This window comes from Cherax quadricarinatus, chromosome 23 (assembly GCF_038502225.1).
Source record: "Cherax quadricarinatus isolate ZL_2023a chromosome 23, ASM3850222v1, whole genome shotgun sequence".
NCBI lineage: Eukaryota > Metazoa > Arthropoda > Malacostraca > Decapoda > Parastacidae > Cherax > Cherax quadricarinatus.
The window spans coordinates 29,361,601-29,389,092 of NC_091314.1; the positions used below are offsets into that span (position 1 = coordinate 29,361,601).

A 27,492-nucleotide genomic window follows, 5' to 3' on the forward strand; every position below is an offset into this window, starting at 1 on the left:
AGGAGAATAGAAGCATCAGGGAAGAGAGAGGTGAAGGTTTATAAACTAAAAGAGGAGGCAGTTAGGGTAAGATATAAACAGCTATTGGAGGATAGATGGGCTAATGAGAGCATAGGCAATGGGGTCGAAGAGGTATGGGGTAGGTTTAAAAATGTAGTGTTAGTGTTCAGCAGAAGTTTGTGGTTACAGGAAAGTGGGTGCGGGAGGGAAGAGGAGCGATTGGTGGAATGATGATGTAAAGAGAGTAGTAAGGGAGAAAAAGTTAGCATATGAGAAGTTTTTACAAAGTAGAAGTGATGCAAGGAGGGAAGAGTATATGGAGAAAAAGAGAGAGGTTAAGAGAGTGGTGAAGCAATGTAAAAAGAGAGCAAATGAGAGAGTGGGTGAGATGTTATCAACAAATTTTGTTGAAAATAAGAAAAAGTTTTGGAGTGAGATTAACAAGTTAAGGAAGCCTAGAGAACAAATGGATTTGTCAGTTAAAAATAGGAGAGGAGAGTTATTAAATGGAGAGTTAGAGGTATTGGGAAGATGGAGGGAATATTTTGAGGAATTGTTAAATGATGATAAAGATAGGGAAGCTGTGATTTCGTGTATAGGGCAAGGAGGAATAACATCTTGTAGGAGTGAGGAAGAGCCAGTTGTGAGTGTGGGGGAAGTTCGTGAGGCAGTAGGTAAAATGAAAGGGGGTAAGGCAGCCGGGACTGATGGGATAAAGATAGAAATGTTAAAAGCAGGTGGGGATATAGTTTTGGAGTGGTTGGTGCAATTATTTAATAAATGTATGGAAGAGGGTAAGGTACCTAGGGATTGGCAGAGAGCATGCATAGTTCCTTTGTATAAAGGCAAAGGGGACAAAAGAGAGTGCAAAAATTATAGGGGAATAAGTCTGTTGAGTATACCTGGTAAAGTGTATGGTAGAGTTATTATTGAAAGAATTAAGAGTAAGACGGAGAATAGGATAACAGATGAACAAGGAGGCTTTAGGAAAGGTGTGTGGACAAGGTGTTTACAGTGAAACATGTAAGTGAACAGTATTTAGATAAGGCTAAAGAGGTCTTTGTGGCATTTATGGATTTGGAAAAGGCGTATGACAGGGTGGATAGGGGGGCAATGTGGCAGATGTTGCAGGTGTATGGTGTAGGAGGTAGGTTACTGAAAGCAGTGAAGAGTTTTTACGAGGATAGTGAGGCTCAAGTTAGAGTATGTAGGAAAGAGGGAAATTATTTCCCAGTAAAAGTAGGCCTTAGACAGGGATGTGTGATGTCACCGTGGTTGTTTAATATATTTATAGATGGGGTTGTAATGAAGTAAATGCGAGGGTCTTGGCAAGAGGCGTGGAGTTAAAAGATAAAGAATCACACATAAAGTGGGAGTTGTCACAGTTGCTCTTTGCTGATGACACTGTGCTCTTGGGAGATTCTGAAGAGAAGTTGCAGAGATTGGTGGATGAATTTGGTAGGGTGTGCAAAAGAAGAAAATTAAAAGTGAATACAGGAAAGAGTAAGGTTATGAGGATAACAAAAAGATTAGGTGATGAAAGATTGGATATCAGATTGGAGGGAGAGAGTATGGAGGAGGTGAATGTATTCAGATATTTGGGAGTGGACGTGTCAGCGGATGGGCCTATGAAAGATGAGGGGAAATTGATGAGGGGAAAAGGGTGAGTGGTGCACTTAGGAGTCTGTGGAGACAAAGAACTTTGTCCTTGGAGGCAAAGAGGGGAATGTATGAGAGTATAGTTTTACCAACGCTCTTATATGGGTGTGAAGCATGGGTGATGAATGTTGCAGCGAGGAGAAGGCTGGAGGCAGTGGAGATGTCATGTCTGAGGGCAATGTGTGGTGTGAATATAATGCAGAGAATTCGTAGTTTGGAAGTTAGGAGGAGGTGCGGGATTACCAAAACTGTTGTCCAGAGGGCTGAGGAAGGGTTGTTGAGGTGGTTCGGACATGTAGAGAGAATGGAGCGAAACAGAGTGACTTCAAGAGTGTATCAGTCTGTAGTGGAAGGAAGGCGGGATAGGGGTCGGCCTAGGAAAGGTTGGAGGGAGGGGGTAAAGGAGGTTTGGTGTTCGAGGGGCTTGGACTTCCAGCAGGCGTGCGTGAGCGTGTTTGATAGGAGTGAATGGAGACGAATGACTTTTAATACTTGACGTGCTGTTGGAGTGTGAGCAAAGTAACATTTATGAAGGGGTTCAGGGAAACCGGCAGGCCGGACTTGAGTCCTGGAGATGGGAAGTACAGTGCCTGCACTCTGAAGGACGGGTGTTAATGTTGCAGTTTAAAAACTGAAGTGTAAAGCACCCTTCTGGCAAGACAGTGATGGAGTGAATGATGGTGAAAGTTTTTCTTTTTCGGGCCACCCTGCCTTGGTGGGAGGCGGCCAGTGTTATAAAAAAAATACTGTGTGGGATGTTGAGTTCATTTACGATATTTTACCTGGCGAGATTGAACCTGACGGCACTGAACCTGACGACACTGAACCTGACGACACTGAACCTGACGACACTGAACCTGACGACACTGAACCTGACGGCACTGAACCTGACGACACTGAACCTGACGACACTGAACCTGACGACGCTGAACCTGACGACACTGAGCCTGACGACACTGAACCTGACGGCACTGATCCTGACGGCACTAAACCTGACGACACTGAGCCTGACGACACTGAACCTGACGGCACTGAACCTGACGGCACTAAACCTGACGACAATGAACCTGACGACAATGAACCTGACGGCACTGAACCTGACGACACTGATCCTGACGACACTGAACCTGACGACACTGAACCTGACGACACTGAACCTGACGACACTGAACCACCTGACGACACTGAACCTGACGACACTGAACCTGACGGCACTGAACCTAACGGCACTGAACCTGACGACAATGAACCTGACGACAATGAACCTGACGGCACTGAACCTGACGACACTGAACCTGACGACAATGAACCTGACGGCACTGAACCTGACGACACTGATCCTGACGACACTGAACCTGACGACACTGAACCTGACGACACTGAACCTGACGACACTGAACCTGACGACACTGAACCTGACGACACTGAACCTGACGACACTGAACCTGACGACACTGAACCTGACGGCACTGAACCTGACGACACTGAACCTGACGACACTGAACCTGACGACAATGAACCTGACGACACTGAACCTGACGGCACAGAACCTGACGACACTGAACCTGACGACACTGAACCTGACGACACTGAACCTGACGACAGTGAACCTGACGACACTGAACCTGACGACAGTGAACCTGACGACACTGAACCTGACGACACTGAACCTGACGGCACTGAACCTGACGGCACTGAACCTGACGACACTGAACCTGACGACACTGAACCTGACGACACTGAACCTGACGACACTGAACCTGACGACAATGAACCTGACGACAATGAACCTGACGACACTGAACCTGACGACACTGAACCTGACGGCACTGAACCTGACGACAATGAACCTGACGACACTGAACCTGACGACACTGAACCTGACGACACTGAACCTGACGACACTGAACCTGACGACACTGAACCTGACGGCACTGAACCTGACGACAATGAACCTGACGACAATGAACCTGACGGCACTGAACCTGACGACACTGAACCTGACGACACTGAACCTGACAACAATGAACCTGACGACACTGAACCTGACGACACAGAACCTGACGACACTGAACCTGATGACACTGAACCTGACGACACTGAACCTGACGACAGTGAACCTGACGACAATGAACCTGACGAAACTGAACCTGACGACACTGAACCTGACGGCACTGAACCTGACGGCACTGAACCTGACGACACTGAACCTGACGACACTGAACCTGACGACACTGAACCTGACGACAATGAACCTGACGACAATGAACCTGACGACACTGAACCTGACGACACTGAACCTGACGACAATGAACCTGACGACAATGAACCTGACGACGCTGAACCTGACGACACTGAACCTGACGACACTGAACCTGACGACACTGAACCTGACGACACTGAACCTGATGAAACTGAACCTGACGACAATGAACCTGACGACAGTGAACCTGACGACACTGAACCTGACGACACTGAACCTGACGGCACTGAACCTAACGGCACTGAACCTGACGACACTGAACCTGACGACACTGAACCTGACGACAATGAACCTGACGGCACTGAACCTAACGGCACTGAACCTGACGACACTGAACCTGACGACACTGAACCTGACGACACTGAACCTGACGACACTGAACCTGACGACAATGAACCTGACGACACTGAACCTGACGACAATGAACCTGACGACACTGAACCTGACGACAATGAACCTGACGACAATAAACCTGACGACACTGAACCTGACGACACTGAACCTGACGACAATGAACCTGACGACAATGAACCTGACGACACTGAACCTGACGACACTGAACCTGACGGCACTGAACCTAACGACAATGAACCTGACGACAATGAACCTGAGGACACTGAACCTGACGACACTGAACCTGACGACAATGAACCTGACGACAATGAACCTGACGACACTGAACCTGACGACACTGAACCTGACGACAATGAACCTGACGACAATGAACCTGACGACAATGAACCTGACGACAATGAACCTGACGACAATGAACCCGACGACACTGAACCTGACGGCACTGAACCTGACGACACTGAACCTGACGACAATGAACCTGACGACAATGAACCTGACGACAATGAACCTGACGACACTGAACCTGACGACAATGAACCTGACGACACTGAACCTGACGACAATGAACCTGACGACACTGAACCTGACGGCACAGAACCTGACGACACTGAACCTGACGACACTGAACCTGACGACACTGAACCTGACGACACTGAACCGGACGACACTGAACCTGACGGCACTGAACCGGACGACACTGAACCTGACGGCACTGAACCTGACGACACTAAACCTGACGACACTGAACCTGATGACACTGAACCTGACGACACTGAACCTGACGACACTGAACCTGACGACACTGAACCTGACGACACTGAACCTGACGACACTGAACCTGACGACACTGAACCTGACGACACTGAACCTGACGACACTGAACCTGACGACACTGAACCTGACGACACTGAACCTGACGACACTGAACCTGATGACACTGAACCTGACGGCAGTGAACCTGACGACACTGAGCCTGACGGCACTGAACCTGACGACACTGAACCTGACGACACTGAACCGGACGACACTGAACCTGACGACACTGAACCTGACGACACTGAACCGGACGACACTGAACCTGACGACACTGAACCTGACGGCACTGAACCTGACGACACTGAACCTGAGGACACTGAACCTGACGACACTGAACCCGAGGACACTGAACCTGATGACACTGAACCTGACGACACTGAACCTGACGGCACTGAACGTGACGACACTGAACCTGACGGCACTGAACCTGACGACACTGAACCTGACGACACTGAACCTGACGGCACTGAACCTGACGACACTGAACCTGAGGACACTGAACCTGACGACACTGAACCCGAGGACACTGAACCTGATGACACTGAACCTGACGACACTGAACCTAGTGAATTGGATGGTGTCGAAGAACCTGGAGCTCTCATACAAGAACATTGTTAAGTTAGCCAAAAGAATTAACATCTGGACGTCTCTACACTGCGAACTGAATTGTTTGTCATGCTAATGGCGGTGAACCTCACCAGAGTTTACTGAGAAGCATTCGTAAAGCCAAGTACTGTGGTCTCATGTTCGACTCGACTCCTGATCAGGCACACCCTGAGCAGATGTCAGAAGTAGTGAGGTACGTGGAAGATGATTTTGAGAGGAAAACAGTCCGTGTTAGGGACCCTTCCTTGGTTTTATCCAGATAAGCCAGAAAGATGCTGAGAGCTGGGTTGCAATAGCTAGAGAAAGGCGAAATGGAGCTACCAGATTGTGGGTCAAAGTGCTATGACAACGCTGCTGTGATGGCTGGACACAGATGTGATGTTCGTTAAAGAATAAGTGAAAAAAAACAACAACCTGGCAGTGTTTGTGAGTTGCGACATTCACTCACTCAATTTGGTGGGTGTACATGCAGCCAAACAGGATACAATGATGGTCACGTTTTTGAACCATCTAAGCTCTACGTATTCTTCTCTTGTTGAACACGGCGTGGGAAAAACTAAAAAATGCCAGGCCTGTGGTTGTTAAGTCGGAGTCCGAAATCAGGTGGAGTGCATGGACAGTAGCAGTGAAGCCCGTCAACACGTACCTTGAAGAGATACTTCAAGCTCTCCAGAACATGATAGACAATGAAAATGAGACCAGTGAAAGAAGAAGTGACGCAAGGTAGCTGTATAACCGCGTGTTGAGTTACGAATTTCTGACTGCTAGGATTTTGAAACAAAGTAGTCGTTCGCATTGACCGTATTCAAAAGAGGCTGCAGGATCCTAGCATGACTTCCACGATGCTGCCCTGGATTTGAAAGGCCTCCGAGATTATTTTGATGAAAGAGAAGTGTTGGTCAGTGAGTCACTCGATGAAGAACTCAGTCTCGGTCAAGAATGTAATATTGAAGTTGAAAGACGTCAGAGACGATAAAAGCGAATGGTTGACGAGAACTCGAGAGACGCTGGATTAACAGCCAAGGAGGAAATGGAAAGAGACATGAAGGGAACACTTGACCGTTTTCACGGTGAAATAGATGAAAGGTTCACTCGTTTGCACGACACTGACGCCAAGTTTGGGTTCATTCTCGATGTCGAGGGACTGTTATAGTGGCGATAGTTACGACTTAAAGAAGTGCGAAAATTTGGGCGAATTGTACAGCTGTGATGTTGATGGACAGCAGGTAGATGAAGAAATTTTGGATTGCAGAATGTTGCTATCAAGTCGGGCCAACATGAAAATATAAAGACCTGAAGAGCTTCTCGAATTTATTGTTCAATATGGATATGAGAACGTCTTCCCCAATCATCACATTGCTATTTAGATAATACTAACCATCACGGTGTCCACCGCCAGCTGTGAGAGATCATTCAGCAAATTAAAACTAATACTTTCGTATTTGAGATCCTCCATGGGTCAGGGCAGACTCTGTCACCTTGCTCTGCTGAGTGTGAAAACAGAAGAAACTGGAAAATATATGAATTTGAGCACATCATAGACCAATTTGCATCAATGAAAGCAAGGAAAGTGCAGTTGTAATTTTCATGTAATGCCATAATTTATTAATTAAAAGATTAACTAGCTTGACTTGTATTTTTGAGCTGATTTTATGGTCAAGTTACCTAAAAGATGGGTGTCAGATGTTTTGACAGGGGGGAAATTTCAGTGATTGCCTTAGGCGTTATTTTCCTTAGATACGCCCCTGGAATGACGTGACGAAGGGGACAGATTCAGAGGTGTTCCTATTTGCAGACGATGTGAGGGAAATGAGGAGAATACAAGCGGATGAGGACCAAATAAGGCTACAAGGGGGATCTGGTCCGACAAATGACTTCTAGAGTTTAACCCCAACAAGTGCAAAGTTATGAGCTTGGGGAAGGACAAAGAAGACTGCAGACGGAGTACAGCCTATGAAGTCAGAGGTTGCAAAACTCATTCAAGAACAAGGATCTTGGGGTGAGCATCATACCAAGCACATCTCCTGAGACTCACATGAACCAAATAACTGTTGCAGCATATGGGCGCCTGGCAAACCTGAGAATAGCGTTCCGATACCTCAGTAAGGAATCGTTCAAGACACTGTACACTGTGTACGTCAGGCCCATACTGGAGTATGCAACCCTAGTATGGAACCTACACCTAGTCAAACACGTCAAAAAATTAGAGAAAGTGCAAAAGCTTGCAACAAGACTAGTTCCGGAGCTGAGGGGAATGTCCTACGAAGAGAGGTTAAGGGAAGTCGCTCTGACGACACTGGAGGAAAGGAGGGATAGGGAGGACGTAATAACCTATAAAATACAGAGAGGAATTGACAGGTGGATAGGGACAGAATGTTTCATAGATGAGACATAACAACAAGGGGTCACAGCTGGAGGTTGAACACTGAGATAAGTCACAGGGATGTTAAGAAGTATTTCTTCAGTCATAGAGTTGTCAAGAAGTGGAACAATCTGGAGAGTGATGTAGTTGAGGCAAGATTTAAACATAGCTTTAAGAAGAGGTATGATAAAACTCCTGTAGCAAGGAGAGAGTGGACCTAGTATCGACCAGCGAAGAGGCGGTGTCAGGAGCTATGACTCGAGCCCTGCAACCACAAATAGGTGAGTGCACACACAAAAAAAATCATTTATAACAGTGCTCAATAAACGAAGACAGCAGCAGAACACTCACTGGTGGTGAGAGTAATATATAGCGAGAGGAAAACACAGAGATCCTTAGCCATGTACTTCATTTTTTATTGCACTGACTCACAACCTTGGAAGATCCCTTGATGAGACGTGAGAACAAATCTTACTCCTGCTTCACTTGTCCACCTACCAGAAAATAATTGCCCATGTGTGGGGACTCCAATGGAAATAAAGCATATTATTATTATTATTATTAATATTATTATTATTATTGTTTGAATTTGAGTTATATTTTGCTGATAACTTTAAAATGGAAGTCTGATGGTGCAGGTACAGTACGAGGAGCGGGCATCTGTGGGTGTGAGTGTGGGCGCCAGGATCTCCGACCAGTACCGCCATGCCCTCAGCCTCATCTTCCGGCGCTTCCCTAACGCTTCCAAGGCAATCCTCCTGGAAGAGGACCTGCTCACCTCTCCAGACTTCTTCAGGTAAGTCTTGGTAAGCTAGTTCCTTGCACTGACTGACACACATTCACTTACTATAACCTAACATTCTTAAAGTACGTCTTACACTGTCACCATCGCTAGACTCAGTGATGGTTTACCTCACGATAGACACGATAGGGATATCGATGGTGACTTAACTCTCAGTGTCACCAGTGACGACTGGCAAACTCGTGGTGACACGACTGCAGACAACTCATGAATGAAGAGTTTGTAACCCATGACACGCCAGTGTTAAAGCTGAAAAGACTGTATCATCCAGTGTACCATGAGCTTTGACTGGATACTAGCAAGCCAGTGTATCATCCAGAGTACCATGAGCTCAGACTGGATACTAGCAAGCCAGTGTATCATCCAGTGTACCATGAGCTCTGACTGGATACTAGCAAGCCAGTGTATCATCCAGTGCACCATGAGCTCTGACTGGATACTAGCAAGCCAGTGTATCATCCAGTGTACCATGAGCTCTGACTGGATACTAGCAAGTCAGTGTATCATCCAGTGTACCATGAGCTCTGACTGGATACTAGCAAGCCAGTGTATCATCCAGTGTACCATGAGCTCTGACTGGATACTAACAAGTCAGTATATCATCCAGTGTACCATGAGCTCTGACTGGATACTAACAAGTCAGTATATCATCCAGTGTACCATGAGCTCTGACTGGATACTAACAAGTCAGTATATCATCCAGTGTACCATGAGCTCTGACTGGATACTAACAAGTCAGTATATCATCCAATGTACCATGAGCTCTGACTGGATACTAACAAGTCAGTATATCATCCAGTGTACCATGAGCTCTGACTGGATACTAACAAGTCAGTATATCATCCAATGTACCATGAGCTCTGACTGGATACTAGCAAGCCAGTGTATCATCCAATGTACCATGAGCTCTGACTGGATACTAGCAAGTCAGTGTATCATCCAGTGCACCATGAGCTCTGACTGGATACTAGCAAGCCAGTGTATCATCCAATGTACCATGAGCTCTGACTGGATACTAGCAAGCCAGTGTATCATCCAGTGTACCATGAGCTCTGACTGGATACTAGCAAGTCAGTGTATCATCCAGTGCACCATGAGCTCTGACTGGATACTAGCAAGCCAGTGTATCATCCAGTGTACCATGAGCTCTGACTGGATACTAGCAAGCCAGTGTATCATCCAGTGTACCATGAGCTCTCACTGGATACTAACAAGTCAGTATATCATCCAATGTACCATGAGCTCTGGCTGGATACTAGCAAGCCAGTGTATCATCCAATGTACCATGAGCTCTGACTGGATACTAGCAAGCCAGTGTATCATCCAATGTACCATAAGCTCTGACTGGATACTAGCAAGCCAGTGTATCATCCAGTGTACCATGAGCTCTGACTGGATACTAACAAGTCAGTGTATCATGAGCTCTGACTAGATACTAGAAAGCCAGTGTATCATGAGCTCTGACTGGATACTAGCAAGTCAGTGTATCATCCAGTGTACCATGAGCTCTGACTGGATACTAGCAAGGCAGTGTATCATCCAGTGTACCATGAGCTCTGACTGGATACTAGCAAGCCAGTGTATCATCCAGTGTACCATGAGCTCTGACTGGATACTAGCAAGCCAGTGTATCATCCAATGTACCATGAGCTCTGACTGGATACTAGCAAGCCAGTGTATCATGAGCTCTGACTAGATACTAGAAAGCCAGTGTATCATGAGCTCTGACTGGATACTAGCAAGTCAGTGTATCATCCAGTGTACCATGAGCTCTGACTGGATACTAGCAAGCCAGTGTATCATCCAGTGTACCATGAGCTCTGACTGGATACTAGCAAGCCAGTGTATCATCCAGTGTACCATGAGCTCTGACTGGATACTAACAAGTCAGTATATCATCCAATGTACCATGAGCTCTGACTGGATACTAGCAAGCCAGTGTATCATGAGCTCTGACTAGATACTAGAAAGCCAGTGTATCATGAGCTCTGTGGCATGCAAAGAGTACGTAACCTTTATTCGGCGCATGTACACACCCTCATTTACAGGCTATCTCCCCCAACCAGCGAACCAGGTTGCTAAGAGTTGATGATGGGGCCCCGTCGTTCAACCAGTGACCAGGTTCTAGCCAATAAGAAGGTTTTGGCAATTGCAGAGGTTATGTGGGTACCACTCTCCTGTCTGCCCTTTTCATTCCCATTCTAGAGTTGGTTGAAGCATGTTCTGCTATCTTGTGGCTTCTATTTCTGCCTTGCTTACCGTGGAGTGCACTATACTTATCACTGTACATAGTGTACATATTGCTGTTCTAAATTGGTGAAGGATAATATAAGTCTAAACTTTTTCTGCTGTGTTTATTTTGCTCCCATTACACCTGGGATAACAGGCCATTTGGATTCCTGGGTTGTAATATGGGGGCCTGTCTGGGATCTGGAGCTGGACTTAGAGAAACGGTTGAGCTTAGGGTGAAGCTCGTAGCAGGAACATTGTGCAGCTTGCTGTCTGGCATTGCATTAGCTTTGCCTATGCTTTACAATTTTTGCATGTCAGTTACTGTTATGATCAGCCTTGCTATTGTGTGATCGTTCAACAGCTCGCTACTAGCTTGTTCGGTGTGCTCACTTCGTTACGGTCAGTCTTCTAGAACAGTGTGGATGTCTGGCATTGCTTTACAAATTTTGCGTGTCAGTTACTATTATGGTCAGCCTTGCTATTGTGTGATCGTTCAACAGCTCGCTACTAGCTTGTTCGGTGTGCTCGCTTCGCTATGGTCAATCTTCTAGAACAGTGTGGATGTCTGGCATTGCTTTACAAATTTTGCGTGTCAGTTGTTACCAGCCTGTTCGGTGTGGAGAATTTTGCAGTCGGCTTTGCTTGTATGCATATTCTGCAATCGTACTGTGCATAGCTAATCGTGTCCTGCAAATTAACGTGTTACGTTGGGGTATTCTGCAATCGTACTGTGCATAGAGAATAACTTATGCCACCTAGACGAGTCAGACGTCTGGTGTCGGCATATACTTTGCATAACCTACCTAAATTGTCCCTACAGCGTTGTTGGCAAATTGCTCGTTCCATTGGCATTAAATACAAACGCACTCTCACAGCTGCGCAACTGCGTTCACTGATTGCTGACAAACTTATAGAAGAAGAGATGGCACATCAGACTCCTCCCTCTACGGGAGCTAGGGCAAAAACTACTATGTTCTCGCAGGAGGAAGATGATACACCTACGGAGCAAAATGGTCAGTATAGTGCAGCTGGGTTGTCTCAAGGTGAATCAGCGTCGCTGGCACTTGAGCTGGCAAAAATCAATCTTGAGCAAACTAGGGAACAGAGAGCATTCGCAAGGGAAGAATTTGATAGGGAAAGAGAAAGGAGGCAGTTTTCGCATTCTGTAAATGATTTTAGTTTACAAAAAGCAGTACAGCTTGTTCCCCGCTTCAATGAGGCCGAACCAGAACAATTTTTCGAAAGTTTCGAAAATCAGGCTCGAGCCTTGAGGTGGCCGGAACAGCATTGGGCATCGTTGGTTCATACAGCATTATTGGGTAAGGCACAGGAATTTACGTCAGTATTAAATGACGCTGAATTTTCTGATTATAAAGTAGTGAAGACCACAGTGTTGGGAGCATATACATGTATCCCAGCCAAATATAGAAAAAAATTTAAGCTGGGCAGACGACAGCTTGGTCAATCCCTAGTGGACTTTGTGAGACAGCAAACCAAAGCTTTTACCAGCTGGTATAAAGCAAGTGGTGTCTCTACCTTTGAGGAGCTGGTACAGCTTATTCTGATTGATAACCTGCTGGAGTCTGTGGGACCAGAGGTTCGAGTCTTTCTGCAGGATCGTGACTTAACCACTGCATTGGAGGGAGCCAGGTTGGCTGATACCTTCGAAACTAACCGCTCCTTGTCCGAGCGGTCCCGTCTCTCTTTTCAACAGCCTGGCATGAGCAGAGATCGTCAACCTTGGAGAATGAAGTGCCAGCTGGAGGGAGAACGTCTACGTCAGCCAACTAAGTCACCTGGTGAGCCACGCTTCTCAACATATGGTCCACCTGCGGAGAGGCAAACTACTCATGGTGCATCTCGACAACAGTATCCAGAGAGACACCAGCCAGAACGACACCATTTGCAACGTCAGCAGGGAGTAAAGGGCAAGCCTGTCGTCTGCTTCCTCTGTAACAAAGTAGGTCACGTCTGTCCCAACTGCCCCCATAAACCCCAACCCATTGGGAAAATCTCTAATATCCCTAGTAACATGTCCCCTAGAGAAGTAGAAAAAGGTATGGCCCCTTATTATTGCAAGAGTCTTATTTCCCTTCAGGAAAACTCAGAAACAACTGAAGTAAAGACCTTTAGAGATACTGGAGCATATTGCTCACTTGTAAGAGAAGGAATATTACCCATTTCAGAGAACACTTCCTTGAATTCCTCTGTTTTATTAGAAGCATTTGGAGGAGCTATATATTCTGTCCCTTTGCATAAAATTTATGTACAGTGCAAATATTACACTGGGTACTTGACTGTAGGTGTCTCAAAAGGATTCCCCATGAAAGATGCCATGTTATCACTGGGTAATAACGTTACTACTGTTAATGCGTGTCCTGAACCTATAATGAGTAATTCTTCTCCGGTGTTGGCCATAACTCGGGCAACATCCCAAGGGTTGTCTGGAGAGAATGTTGACCTATCCTTGGACGACTCCGATCTCGGAATAGCCACGTTGTTTTATGAGGCACACCGGCCGGAGCCTCGTAAATCAAGTGAACAGACCCCGATCAAGCCTTCCTATTCCCAGGTTGCAGGATTGCCAGATGTCTCTGTTTCCATGCCCGAGGGACTGTCCTTCCGGGAGGAACAACGAAAGGACCCTTCTTTAAAATTCGCTTTTCAGGCAGCCATGGGTAAATCCTCTTTGGGTCATCCGGTCAAGTATGAAGTTAAAAACGATTATTTGATCTGCACTGAGACTGGTAAGGAGATAGAGGGCCGACAATTGTTTAACAGGTTAGTGGTTCCAACAAAGTATAGACCTCAAATATAGCTCATAATACTTCATTAGGAGGTCACTTAGGAATTACAAAAACCTTGTATAGAATCACAAAAGGATTTTATTGGCCAAAATTAAAGAAAGATGTGAAGAATCATATTAGGTGTTGCCGAGAATGTCAGCAAGTAGGGAAACCTGGACATTCCATTAAACCTGCACCTCTCCAACCTATACCTGCTGATGGAGAACCTTTTGCAGATTTAATTATAGATTGTGTAGGTCCACTACCTAGGTCAAAGTCTGGAAATCAATATTTATTTACGATTATGGATAAAGTAACCAGATATCCTGAAGCAATTCCCATGCGCAGTATTAATACTAAAGCTATTCTCAAAGCTTTAACCAAATTCATTTCTTGTTTTGGCATTCCTAAAACTATTCAAAGTGATCAAGGTACTAACTTTACTGCCAAAGCATTTAGGGAAGTATTAACTAGGTTAGGGATAATCCACAACTTATCCACTGCCTATCATCCTCAGTCCCAAGGCGTCTTGGAAAGATTCCATCAGACGTTAAAAACTATGATGAGAACTTTTTGCATGCACTTTCCTACAGACTGGGATGAATCACTATCCTTGTTGCTGTTCTCAGTACGAGAGACGGTGCAAGAGTCTACAGGGTATAGTCCGTTTGAGCTGATCTTTGGGCACAATGTACGAGGTCCTCTTCAGGTGCTCAAAGAAGGATGGATAGGAGAAGACGTTAGCTCAACACTCTACAACCCGTCTTCAAGGTTGCAGGTGGCACGTCAGTTAGCCAAGGCTAACCTAAAGACAGCTCAAAGTAAGATGAAACAGAGGTATGACAGAAGTGCAAAATTCCGCTCCTTCCATCCAGGAGACAAGGTGTTGGTGCAGGAACCTATGCCTGGCCACACCTTGAAAGCTAGATTTACGGGACCTATGCAGATTGTAAGTAGATTATCTGATGTAACTTATGTGGCAGCTCCCATTGATAAGACCTCAAAAACTAAAATTTACCACATCAATCAATTAAAATCTTTTCATACACCAGATAAAGTCCCAGTAATGACTCTGTCCTCTACCTCTGAGGACGACTCTGACTCTTTGCACTCTATCTCTGAAATTAATATTAAACTTTCAAATTCTGTCCTCCTCAAGGATCCTAGCCCTTTAATGGAGGGATTATCTGAAACGCAAGCAACAAATTTAACGGAGCTTCTACAGTCATATCCTAATATTTTTTCGGATGTGCCGAAAAAATGTACGTTAGGTTATCATGATGTAGATGTGGGAAACTCTAAACCAATTAAACTCTCCCCCTACAGAGCTAATCCTGAAAAGCAAAGGTTACTTCAGCAGGAAGTAGAATTTTTGTTAAAGCATGGTTTTGTGGAGGAGTCATCTAGTCCATGGGCTTCACCGTGCATCCTTGTGAAGAAGGCTGATGGAGGGTTTCGTATGTGTACAGACTACTGTAAGGTGAATGAGGTCACAATTACAGATGCTTACCCTCTTCCTCGTCTGGATGACGTAATTGACTTTGTGGGTAAGGCTACTTTTGTGTCCAAGTTAGATCTCCTTAAAGGTTACTATCAGGTACCTTTAACGAATAAGGCGAAGGAAATCTCTGCCTTCGTAATTCCAGCAGGTCATTATCAATACACAGTTACCCCCTTCGGAATGAAAAATTCCCCCTCTTCATTCCAGAAACTTATCCATCAGGCTATTAAAGGACTTGAAGGCACGGCAGCGTACCTAGATGATATTGTTGTGGTGTCTGATACTTGAGATCAACACCTACTTAGACTTAAGGCTCTTTTTGAGACCTTTCAGAGTTCCCATTTAACAGTTAATTTATCCAAATCTTCCTTTGGCCAGGCCACTGTCACTTTTCTAGGCCATGAAGTAGGTAGTGGTAAAGTTGCACCTAAACTTGCTAAAGTTCTTGCTATTAAAGATTATCCAGTTCCTCATGATAGGAAATCTCTTCAACGTTTCCTAGGCATGATAGGATTTTACAGAAGATTCTGTAAGAATTTCTCAGATATTGTAGCCCCTCTTACCTCTCTTACCAGTCACAAAGTTCCCTTTAATTGGACCTCAGACTGTAACACTGCTTTTAATAAAGAAAAAAGATTATTGTGTACTGCACCCATTCTTTTGTCTCCAGACTTCTTCAAACCTTTTTCATTACAGGTTGATGCTTGTGAGTCTGGGGTTGGGGCAGTACTATTACAAATCGAGAATGAGGAGTTGCAGCCTGTAGCATACTTTTCAGCCAAGTTCCAGCCACATCAGAGGGCTTACTCTACCATTGAAAAAGAAGCCCTCGTGCTGGTACTGGCTTTGGAGCATTTCGATGTTTATGTGGGCCAGACATCGCAGGTGGTCACAGTCTACAGTGATAACAATCCTCTAGTATATCTCCAAGCCATGAAGAACCACAACACAAGGCTCATGCGCTGGACGCTAAGACTGCAACCATACTCACTCAGAATTAAATATATTGCCGGCAAAGAAAATGTGTTGGCGGACTCTTTATCTAGAGTCTAATATTTTTATTTATTTAGGTTAGGATGTTATATTTGTGGTAACCCCTTTTCACACTCTTTTTTTTCTATTCCCTGGTGTGAGTTTTTATTTTAGTGAGGGGATGCGGGCTACCGTCCGCCTGTATCTTGGACCTATGCTAGCCTGACTAACTGCTGTCTCACTTTGAGTTTAGGGTTTGGCTTTTTGTCACGAGAAAAGCTGAGCTCTATCTAAGAGTTGGATGGTGGAGAGGAAAGGCGGTCCCATTATTGTGTGCCATGGCGGCACGGTTACCACTGGGAGGTGGCAGCCTAATCCTGAGCCTTCTCGGGGTGGGGGTGTGGCATGCAAAGAGTACGTAACCTTTATTCGGCGCATGTACACACCCTCATTTACAGGCTATCTCTCCCAACCAGCGAACCAGGTTGCTAAGAGTTGATGATGGGGCCCCGTCGTTCAACTAGTGACCAGGTTCTAGCCAATAAGAAGATGGTTTTGGCAATCGCAGAGGTTATGTGGGTACCACTCTCCTGTCTGCCCTTGTCATTCCCATTCTAGAGCTGGTTGAAGCACGGTCTGCTATCTTGTGGCTTCTATTTCTGCCTTGCTTACCGTGGAGTGCACTATACTTATCACTGTACATAGTGTACATATTGCTGTTCTAAATTGGTGAAGGATAATATAAGTCTAAACTTTTTCTGCTGTGTTTATTTTGCTCCCATTACACCCGGGATAACAGGCCATTTGGATTCCTGGGTTATAATATACTGTTACTACAGTTACTGTTACTACTGTTACTACAGTTACTATTACTACTGTTACTACAGTTACTGTTACTACTGTTACTACAGTTACTGTTACTACTGTTACTACAGTTACTGTTACTACTGTTACTACAGTTACTGTTACTACTGTTACTACAGTTACTATTACTACTGTTACTACAGTTACTGTTACTACAGTTACTGTTGCTACTGTTACTACAGTTACTGTTACTACTGTTACTACAGTTACTGTTACTACTGTTACTACAGTTACTACTGCTACTACAGTACTGTTACTACAGTTACTGGTGCTACTGTTACTACAGTTACTGGCACTACTGTTACTACAGTTACTGGTACTACAGTTACTGGTACTACAGTTACTGGTACTACTGTTACTACATTTAATATTACTACGGTTACTACAGTTACTGTTACTACAGTTACTGTTACTACTGTTACTACAGTTACTATTACTACTGTTACTACAGTTACTGGTACTACTGTTGCTACAGTTACTGGTACTACTGTTACTACAGTTACTGGTACTACTGTTACTACAGTTACTGTTACTACAGTTACTGTTACTACTGCTACTACAGTACTGTTACTACAGTTACTGGTGCTACTGTTACTACAGTTACTGGTACTACTGTTACTACAGTTACTGGTACTACAGTTACTGGTACTACTGTTACTACAGTTACTGTTACTACAGTTACTGGTACTACTGTTACTACATTTAATATTACTACGGTTACTACAGTTACTGTTACTACAGTTACTGTTACTACAGTTACTATTACTACTGTTACTACAGTTACTATTACTACTGTTACTACAGTTACTGTTACTACTGTTACTACAGTTACTGGTACTATTGTTACTACAGTTACTGTTACTACTGTTACTACAGTTACTGTTACTACTGTTACTACAGTTACTGGTACTACTATTACTACAGTTACTGGTACTACTGTTACTACAGTTACTGGTACTACTGTTACTACAGTTACTGGTACTACAGTTACTGGTACTACCGTTACTACAGTTACTGGTACTACTGTTACTACTGTTACTACAGTTACTGGTACTACTATTACTACAGTTACTATTACTACTGTTACTACAGTTACTGTTACTACTGTTACTACAGTTACTGTTACTACTGTTACTACAGTTACTGTTACTACTGTTACTACAGTTACTGGTACTACTGTTACTACAGTTAATGGTACTACTGTTACTGATACTACAGTTACTACTATTACTGTTACTATTATTACTACAGTTACTGTTACTATTATTACTACAGTTACTGTTACTATTGTTACTACAGTTACTGTTACTACTGTTACTGATACTACAGTTACTACTATTACTGTTACTATTGTAAGTAAGTAAGTTTATTCAGGTATACACAAATACAGTTACATAGAATTATCATACATAGCAGCATATGTGTAGAGAACCTGGGATAACCCAAAAAAGTCAGACAGAGTGACTTATTGCCATTGGGGTCCTTTTACCTTATTATTATAATATAAAGGTTATAATGTTTTCTTATTATTCTATAATGAAGATAACATCTTATTATCATACTAAAAAGACTATCTACTACACGAGGGTCATTAAGACTATCTACAATACGAGGGTCATTACTAGGAAGGTAAAATTTACACGTATGTTAGCTAAAAAATTGAAAATCATTCCCCTCCCTTTCTGTAGCTACATTCATCAGACACCTTTTGGCACTCTTCTTGAACTGGTTCATGCTATGACTGGCTTTGACATGTGCGGGTAGTCTGTTCCATTTCTTTATTGCTGTACAATAAAAGGTGTTTGAAGCCTGGACAATGACTGTGGGTACTACAAAGTTGTGCTCTCTCCCCCTAGTACTATGATTGACAGCAAGATATTCTGGACACTGTTTGTGAGCAATTTTATAAACATGATTTAGCTTCAGTTGTTTTACTCTGTCTTCAACATTCAGCATATCCAACTGCTGTAATTCATCCTGGCCTACATGTTCTCTTGGTCCCAGCCCCAGGATGAATCTTACGATTTTGTTCTGGGTGATTTGCAGTCTATCTTTCAGTTTTTTTTTTGTCAAGGCAGAGTACCATGAAGAGCAGGCGTAATCCATTTGACATTGTATAAGGGCTAGACATAGGGTCCTGCGAGCCTCAGTAGGTAGACACTGTGCTTGTCTATACAGGAACTTCAGTCTGGCATTCGCTTCAATTCCCTGTCAATTCTCCTGACATGCATGGGTCAAAGGGGATTCCCAGATATTTTACTGATGAAACCAAAGTGATGGGCTCCCCATTACACTGGACATTAAAATTATTTACCCTTCTCATTTTATGTTTCGTGCCAAAGAGAATGGCTTCAGTTTTCCAGAGGTGTAATGATAGTTTGTTGTCTACTAACTATTTGCTGCAGGACTCCAGTTCCAGTGTTAAAACATTAGCTATATCTTGTGGGTCTTTACCTGACAAACAGGGCACTGTCATCTGCATACAGTAGGAGTTTGCACTTGACACTGATAGGCATGTCATTGACATAGCGTAAGAATAAGGGACCCAGAATACTACCTTGGGGATCTCCACATGCTATCGGCAGGGGTTCTGATTCCGTTTTGTTGATTTTGACAATTTGTCTCCTGTTGCTAAGGTAGGACTTAAACCAGTCTACAGAACCTATACCGATAGCTTGAAGTTTCTTACATAATATATTGTGGTTGACAGTATCGAAGGCCTTTTGCAGGTCTAAGGTTACCATACCTATGAGGTTCTATTGTTGCTACAGCTACTGTTACTATTGTTACTACTGCTACTGTTACTATTGTTATTACTGGTACTGAACTATTGTAACTACTGCTACTGATGCTATTGTTACTTTCATATAATATATTTTTCTTGTTCTGATCTTCACATTGTGGAATAAAGTTGAATAAACAACTGAAGTTATCTTACAGTTACTTCAACCAGACAGCAGTGTTGCTTGAGCTGGACGCGTCAGTGTGTTGTGTGAGTGCTTGGAGTGACCTGGCTGCCTTACACTCTGCCCACGACCCGGCCATCCTGCGGCGGGTGGAGGTCTTGCCTGGTCTTGGCTGGATGATTGACAGACACACAGCTACTACTCTACTGTCCATCTGGCCTCCCTCCACCAAGGTAACTACCTCAGCCACTACCCTCCACCAAGGTAACTACCTCAGCCACTACCCTCCACCAAGGTAACTACCTCAGTCACTACCCTCCACCAAGGTAACTACCTCAGTCACTACCCTCCACCAAGGTAACTACCTCAGCCACTACCCTCCACCAAGGTAACTACCTCAGTCACTACCCTCCACCAAGGTAACTACCTCAGCCACTACCCTCCACCAAGGTAACTACCTCAGTCACTACCCTCCACCAAGGTAACTACCTCAGCCACTACCCTCCACCAAGGTAACTACCTCAGCCACTACCCTCCACCAAGGTAACTACCTCAGTCACTACCCTCCACCAAGGTAACTACCTCAGTCACTACCCTCCACCAAGGTAACTACCTCAGTCACTACCCTCCACCAAGGTAACTACCTCAGCCACTACCCTCCACCAAGGTAACTACCTCAGTCACTACCCTCCACCAAGGTAACTACCTCAGTCACTACCCTCCACCAAGGTAACTACCTCAGTCACTACCCTCCACCAAGGTAACTACCTCAGCCACTACCCTCCACCAAGGTAACTACCTCAGTCACTACCCTCCACCAAGGTAACTACCTCAGTCACTACCCTCCACCAAGGTAACTACCTCAGCCACTACCCTCCACCAAGGTAACTACCTCAGTCACTACCCTCCACCAAAGTAACTACCTCAGTCACTACCCTCCACCAAGGTAACTACCTCAGCCACTACCCTCCACCAAGGTAACTACCTCAGTCACTACCCTCCACCAAGGTAACTACCTCAGCCACTACCCTCCACCAAGGTAACCACCTCAGTCACTACCCTCCACCAAGGTAACCACCTCAGCCACTACCCTCCACCAAGGTAACCACCTCAGCCACTACCCTCCACCAAGGTAACCACCTCAGCCACTACCCTCCACCAAGGTAACCACCTCAGCCACTACCCTCCACCAAGGTAACCACCTCAGTCACTACCCTCCACCAAGGTAACCACCTCAGCCACTACCCTCCACCAAGGTAACCACCTCAGCCACTACCCTCCACCAAGGTAACCACCTCAGCCACTACCCTCCACCAAGGTAACCACCTCAGTCACTACCCTCCACCAAGGTAACTACCTCAGTCACTACCCTCCACCAAGGTAACTACCTCAGACACTACCCTCCACCAAGGTAACTACCTCAGTCACTACCCTCCACCAAGGTAACCACCTCAGCCACTACCCTCCACCAAGGTAACTACCTCAGCCACTACCCTCCACCAAGGTAACTACCTCAGTCACTACCCTCCACCAAGGTAACTACCTCAGCCACTACCCTCCACCAAGGTAACTACCTCAGTCACTACCCTCCACCAAGGTAACTACCTCAGCCACTATCCTCCACCAAGGTAACTACCTCAGTCACTACCCTCCACCAAGGTAGTCACTACCCTCCACCAAGGTAACTACCTCACTACCCTCCACCAAGGTAACTACCTCAGCCACTACCCTCCACCAAGGTAACTACCTCAGCCACTACCCTCCACCAAGGTAACTACCTCAGTCACTACCCTCCACCAAGGTAACTACCTCAGTCACTACCCTCCACCAAGGTAACTACCTCAGCCACTACCCTCCACCAAGGTAACTACCTCAGCCACTACCCTCCACCAAGGTAACTACCTCAGCCACTACCCTCCACCAAGGTAACTACCTCAGTCACTACCCTCCACCAAGGTAACTACCTCAGCCACTACCCTCCACCAAGGTAACTACCTCAGTCACTACCCTCCACCAAGGTAACTACCTCAGCCACTACCCTCCACCAAGGTAACTACCTCAGTCACTACCCTCCACCAAGGTAACTACCTCAGTCACTACCCTCCACCAAGGTAACTACCTCAGCCACTACCCTCCACCAAGGTAACTACCTCAGCCACTACCCTCCACCAAGGTAACTACCTCAGCCACTACCCTCCACCAAGGTAACTACCTCAGCCACTACCCTCCACCAAGGTAACTACCTCAGCCACTACCCTCCACCAAGGTAACCACCTCAGCCACTACCCTCCACCAAGGTAACCACCTCAGCCACTACCCTCCACCAAGGTAACCACCTCAGCCACTACCCTCCACCAAGGTAACCACCTCAGCCACTACCCTCCACCAAGGTAACTACCTCAGCCACTACCCTCCAAGGTAACCACCTCAGCCACTACCCTCCACCAAGGTAACCACCTCAGCCACTACCCTCCACCAAGGTAACTACCTCAGTCACTACCCTCCACCAATGTAACTACCTCAGCCACTACCCTCCACCAAGGTAATTGCCTCAGCCACTACCCTCCAAGGTAACTACCTAAACCACTACCCTCCAACAAGGTAACTACCTCAGCTACTACGCTCCAAAGTAACTACCTCAGCCACTACCCTCCACCAAGGTAACCACCTCAGCTACTACCCTCCACCAAGGTAACTACCTCCACTACCCTCCACCAAGAACTACCTCAAGCACTACCCTCCACCAAGGTAACTACCTCAGCCACTACCCTCCACCAAGGTAACTACCTCAGGCACTACCCGAAATGTCTCCAGCCAAAGACGAAATGGTGCAAATTCTATGTTTGGGGCATCTGTAAACACGGAATATCAGGGAAAACGAATGGGACATGAAACTTTGAGCATCCCAAAAATTGCCGCGACCTCCTGTCTAAGGGAGTGTGTCGTTCTAACTCTTGCAGATACTTCCACCCTGAGATGTGTCATTCTTCAGTCCTCGAAAAATAATGTTACAATACCAATTGCACCGCATACCATTTAAAAGGGACCAGGAGGCACACACCCCGTACAACACATCATAGTAGCTATGACAACACCCCAAGAGATTTTTTAGTGGTAGGAAACGAAGAAAGAAAATGGAAATAAATAACAAAAATACTGTAGTCCACCACCTTGGAGCCTTGTTGGACTGGAGACACAGCCAGTGGCGCCTCCGGACTCACAGCTACTGATGCCAACAACAAAATCCCCCCAACAAACATGCAACACAACCTCATTTATATTTGCTAATATACAGGGCCTTAAGCCATCCACAAACAACAAAATACTTTTCATTAGTGGACTTCTAGGGGAGTCAAATGTACTGTTTGCAGCTTTCACAGAGACCCACGCAAAAGATTACTTTGACAGTGAAATATGGATGACGGGATACAACCTTTACAGATGCAACAGAAAGAACAGGCAACAAGGAGGGGTTGGCCTGTATGTCAAAGAGTCTCTCATTTGCACAGAGATTCTGATCACCACAAATGATGTAGTTGAAGTTCTGACAATAAAAATCGAGAACCAAAACTTAGTCATTGTACTTGTATATAAGCCACCGGATGCAACTTCCCAACAGTTCAAAGAACAACTATCAAAAACTGACTCCTGTCTGGAAAAATTTCCAGCCCCATCCCCAAACATTTTGCTGCTTGGTGACTTCAATCTAAGACATACAGAATGGAAGAATATAGCAAATAATGTTGTAGCAGAAATAATCCCTGAAGGCAGCTCAGATGAAAAGTCACACACACAGAAGCTGCTGAATTTCTGCAACAAACACACCCTAAGTCAGCAGATAGTGTAGCCAACAAGACTGGAGAACAAACTAGACCTTATTTTCACAAATAATGAGGACCTGGTAAGAAACATAATATCAAAAACAACAAATTCTATTCACAATCTGATCGAAGTCCAGACTTACATGCACAGGAGTCCTGATCAGCAAAACACATACAGCTATTAGGGTACCTTTTCCAAATTCAGCTTCAACAACAAGAACATCATCTGGGATCAGGTAAACTATGTCCTAAATGAAACATGTTGGGAAGATATCTTAAATTACATGAACCCAAAACAATGCCTTGAAAAGATCAACCTCCTGGTAGCTGAAGTATGTTCAAGGCATATTCCTCTCAGAAAAAAGAAAAGAAGTAAGCTGGAGAGGGAGAGATGCTCCCTCTACAGGAGAAGACGAAGAATCACTGAGCCCCTCAAGACTGCCAGATTGTGATGCACGGAAGGAAGCGCTAACCAGGGAAGTGGAAAATATTGCTAAAGTTAAAGGACTCATACAGGATCCAGGAGAGACAAGAGGAGCTAAAGCAATTAATGAAATCGAAAGAAATTAGAAATATTTCGTTTTATATGCCAAAAACAAGGCAAAAACCACTTCTAGTATAGGGCCCCTGCTCAGACAAGACGGATCCTGCACAGACGACAACAAAGAAATGAGTGAGATACTGAAATCTCAATATGACTCTGTGTTCAGCGAGCCACTAACCAGTCTAAAGATAGACAATCCAAACAATTTCTTCATGAATGAGCCTCAAAACCCTGCCAATATATGCCAAATTTCTGACATAACCCTAACTCCACAACACTGAGAAAGCCATCGACGACATACCCATGCACTCAGCCCCAGGCCCAGACTCGTGGAACTCGGTGTTCTTTGAGAATTGCAAGAAACCCCTCTCACGGGCACTAAGTATGCTATGGAGAAGCAGCTTAGACACAGGCGAGATTCCACAGTCACTAAAAACAACGGATATAGCCCCACTCCATAAAGGTGGCAGCAAAGCAGTACCTAAGAACTACAGACCAATAGCTTTAACGTCTCATGTCATAAAAACTTTGAAAGAGTTCTAAGAAGCAGGATAGCAAACCACCTGGACTCCCAAAAATTGCACAACCCAGGGCAACATGGTTTCAGAGCAGGTCGCTCCTGCCTTTTGCAACTGCTAGACCACTATGATATGGTCCTAGATGCGCTGGAAAACAAACAGAATGCAGATGTAGTATACACAGATTTTGCAAAGGCCTTTGACAAGTGCGACCATGGTGTAATAGCACACAAAATGTGTGCTAAAGGGATAACTGGAAAAGTAGGCAGATGGATCTTCAACTTCCCAACCAATCGCACACAAAGAGTAGTAGTAAACAAAGTTAAATCAGATGCTGCCATAGTGAAGAGCTCTGTCCCACAAGGCACAGTACTCGCACCTATCCTGTTCCTCATTCTCATATCAGACATAGAGACGTAAACCATAGCACTGTATCATCCTTCGCAGACGATACTAGGATCTGCATGAGAGTGTCATCCATTGAGGACACAGCAAAGCTCCAAGAAGTTATAAACCAAGTTTTCCAATGGGAATCAAAGGACAATATGACGTTCAATGAGGACAAATTCCAACTACTCCGTTATGGAAAACTGGAGGAAATAATAACTAAAACTGAGTATACTACAAACTCTAATCACACAATAGAGCGGAAAAGTAATGTGAAGGACCTGGGTGTGGTAATGTCGGAAGACCTCACCTTCAAGGATCACAATAATGTCACTATCACATCTGCGAAAAAACTGACAGGATAGATAATGAGAACATTCAAGATAAGAGATGCTAAGCCAATGATGATCCTTTTTAAATCACTTGTACTCTCTAGGCTGGAATACTGCAGTACATTAACATCTCCATTCAAGGCAGGTGAGATTGCAGTGCTAGAGAATGTACAGAGAACCTTTACTGCACGTATAAGTTCCATCAAACACCTTAACTACTGGGAGCGCCTGAAAGCACTTGACTTGTACTCACTAGAGCGCAGGCGAGAGAGATATAATCTACACCTGGAAGATTCTGGAGGGACTGGTCCCTAATATGCACACAAAAATCACTCCATACGAAAGCAAAAAACTTGGCAGGCGATGCAACATACCCCCAGTGAAAAGTAGGGGCGTCACTGGTACACTAAGAGAAAATGCAATAAGTGTCCGGGGTCCAAGACTGTTCAACAACCTCTCACCAGCAATAAGGGGCATTACCAGTAGACCCCTGGTTGTCTTCAAGAGGGAGCTGGACAGATACGTAAAGTTAGTGCCGGATCAGCCGGGCTGTGGTTCGTACGTTGGATTGCGTGCGGCCAGCAGGAATAGCCTCGTTAATCAGGCTCTGATCCACCGGGCAGCGCTGTATAACCCTTGTGGCTTAGCGCTTCTTTTTGATTATAATAATAATCTGATCCACCGGGAGACCTGGTCGTGGACCAGAGACCTGGTCGTGGACCGGGAGACCTGGTCGTGGACCGGGAGACCTGGTCGTGGACCGGAGACCTGGTCGTGGACGGGAGACCTGGTCGTGGACCGGGAGACCTGGTCGTGGACCGGGAGACCTGGTCGTGGACCGGAGACCTGGTCGTGGACCGGAGACCTGGTCGTGGACCGGGAGACCTGGTCGTGGACCGGGAGACCTGCTCGTGGACCGGGAGACCTGGTCGTGAACCGGGAGACCTGGTCGTGGACCGGGAGACCTGGTCGTGGACCGGAAGACCTGGTCGTGGACCGGAGACCTGGTCGTGGACCGGAGACCTGGTCGTGGACCGGAGACCTGGTCGTGGACCGGGAGACCTGGTCGTGGACAGGGAGACCTGGTCGTGGACCGGAGACCTGGCCGTGGACCGGGAGACCTGGTCGTGGACCGGAGACCTGGTCGTGGACCGGAGACCTGGTCGTGGACCGGGAGACCTGGTCGTGGACCGGGAGACCTGGTCGTGGACCGGGAGACCTGGTCGTGGACCGGAGACCTGGTCGTGGACCGGGAGACCTGGTCGTGGACCGGGAGAACTGGTCGTGGACCGGGAGAACTGGTCGTGGACCGGGAGACCTGGTCGTGGACCGGGAGACCTGGTCGCGGACCGCGAGACCTGGTCGTGGACCGGGAGACCTGGTCGTGGACCGGAGACCTGGTCGTGGACCGGGAGACCTGGTCGTGGACCGGGAGACCTGGTCGTGGACCGGGAGACCTGGTCGTGGACCGGAGACCTGGTCGTGGACCGGAGACCTGGTCGTGGACCGGAGACCTGGTCGTGGACCGGAGACCTGGTCGTGGACCGGGAGACCTGGTCGTGGACCGGAGACCCGGTCGTGGACCCGAGACCTGGTCGTGGACCCGAGACCTGGTCGTGGACCGGGAGACCTGGTTGTGGACCGGGAGACCTGGTCGTGGACCGGGAGACCTGGTCGTGGACCGGGAGACCTGGTCGTGGACCGGGAGACCTGGTCGTGGACCGGGAGACCTGGTCGTGGACCGGAGACCTGGTCGTGGACCGGGAG

At 45.9% G+C, this 27,492-nt stretch overlaps 1 protein-coding gene across 1 annotated transcript in view; it reads left to right on the top strand.

Annotated features, from left to right (window-relative positions):
- The first annotated feature begins 6,680 nt into the window (after nt 1-6,680).
- The window catches only part of LOC128705929 (protein O-linked-mannose beta-1,2-N-acetylglucosaminyltransferase 1-like), a 61,084-nt gene continuing 40,272 nt past the window's right edge, over nt 6,681-27,492 (top strand). Inside the window, exons 1-3 of the mRNA XM_070088115.1 lie at nt 6,681-6,814; nt 8,686-8,856; nt 20,158-20,356. Coding sequence (XP_069944216.1) covers nt 6,681-6,814; nt 8,686-8,856; nt 20,158-20,356 — 504 coding nt within the window. The remainder of the gene's footprint in view (nt 6,815-8,685; nt 8,857-20,157; nt 20,357-27,492) is intronic.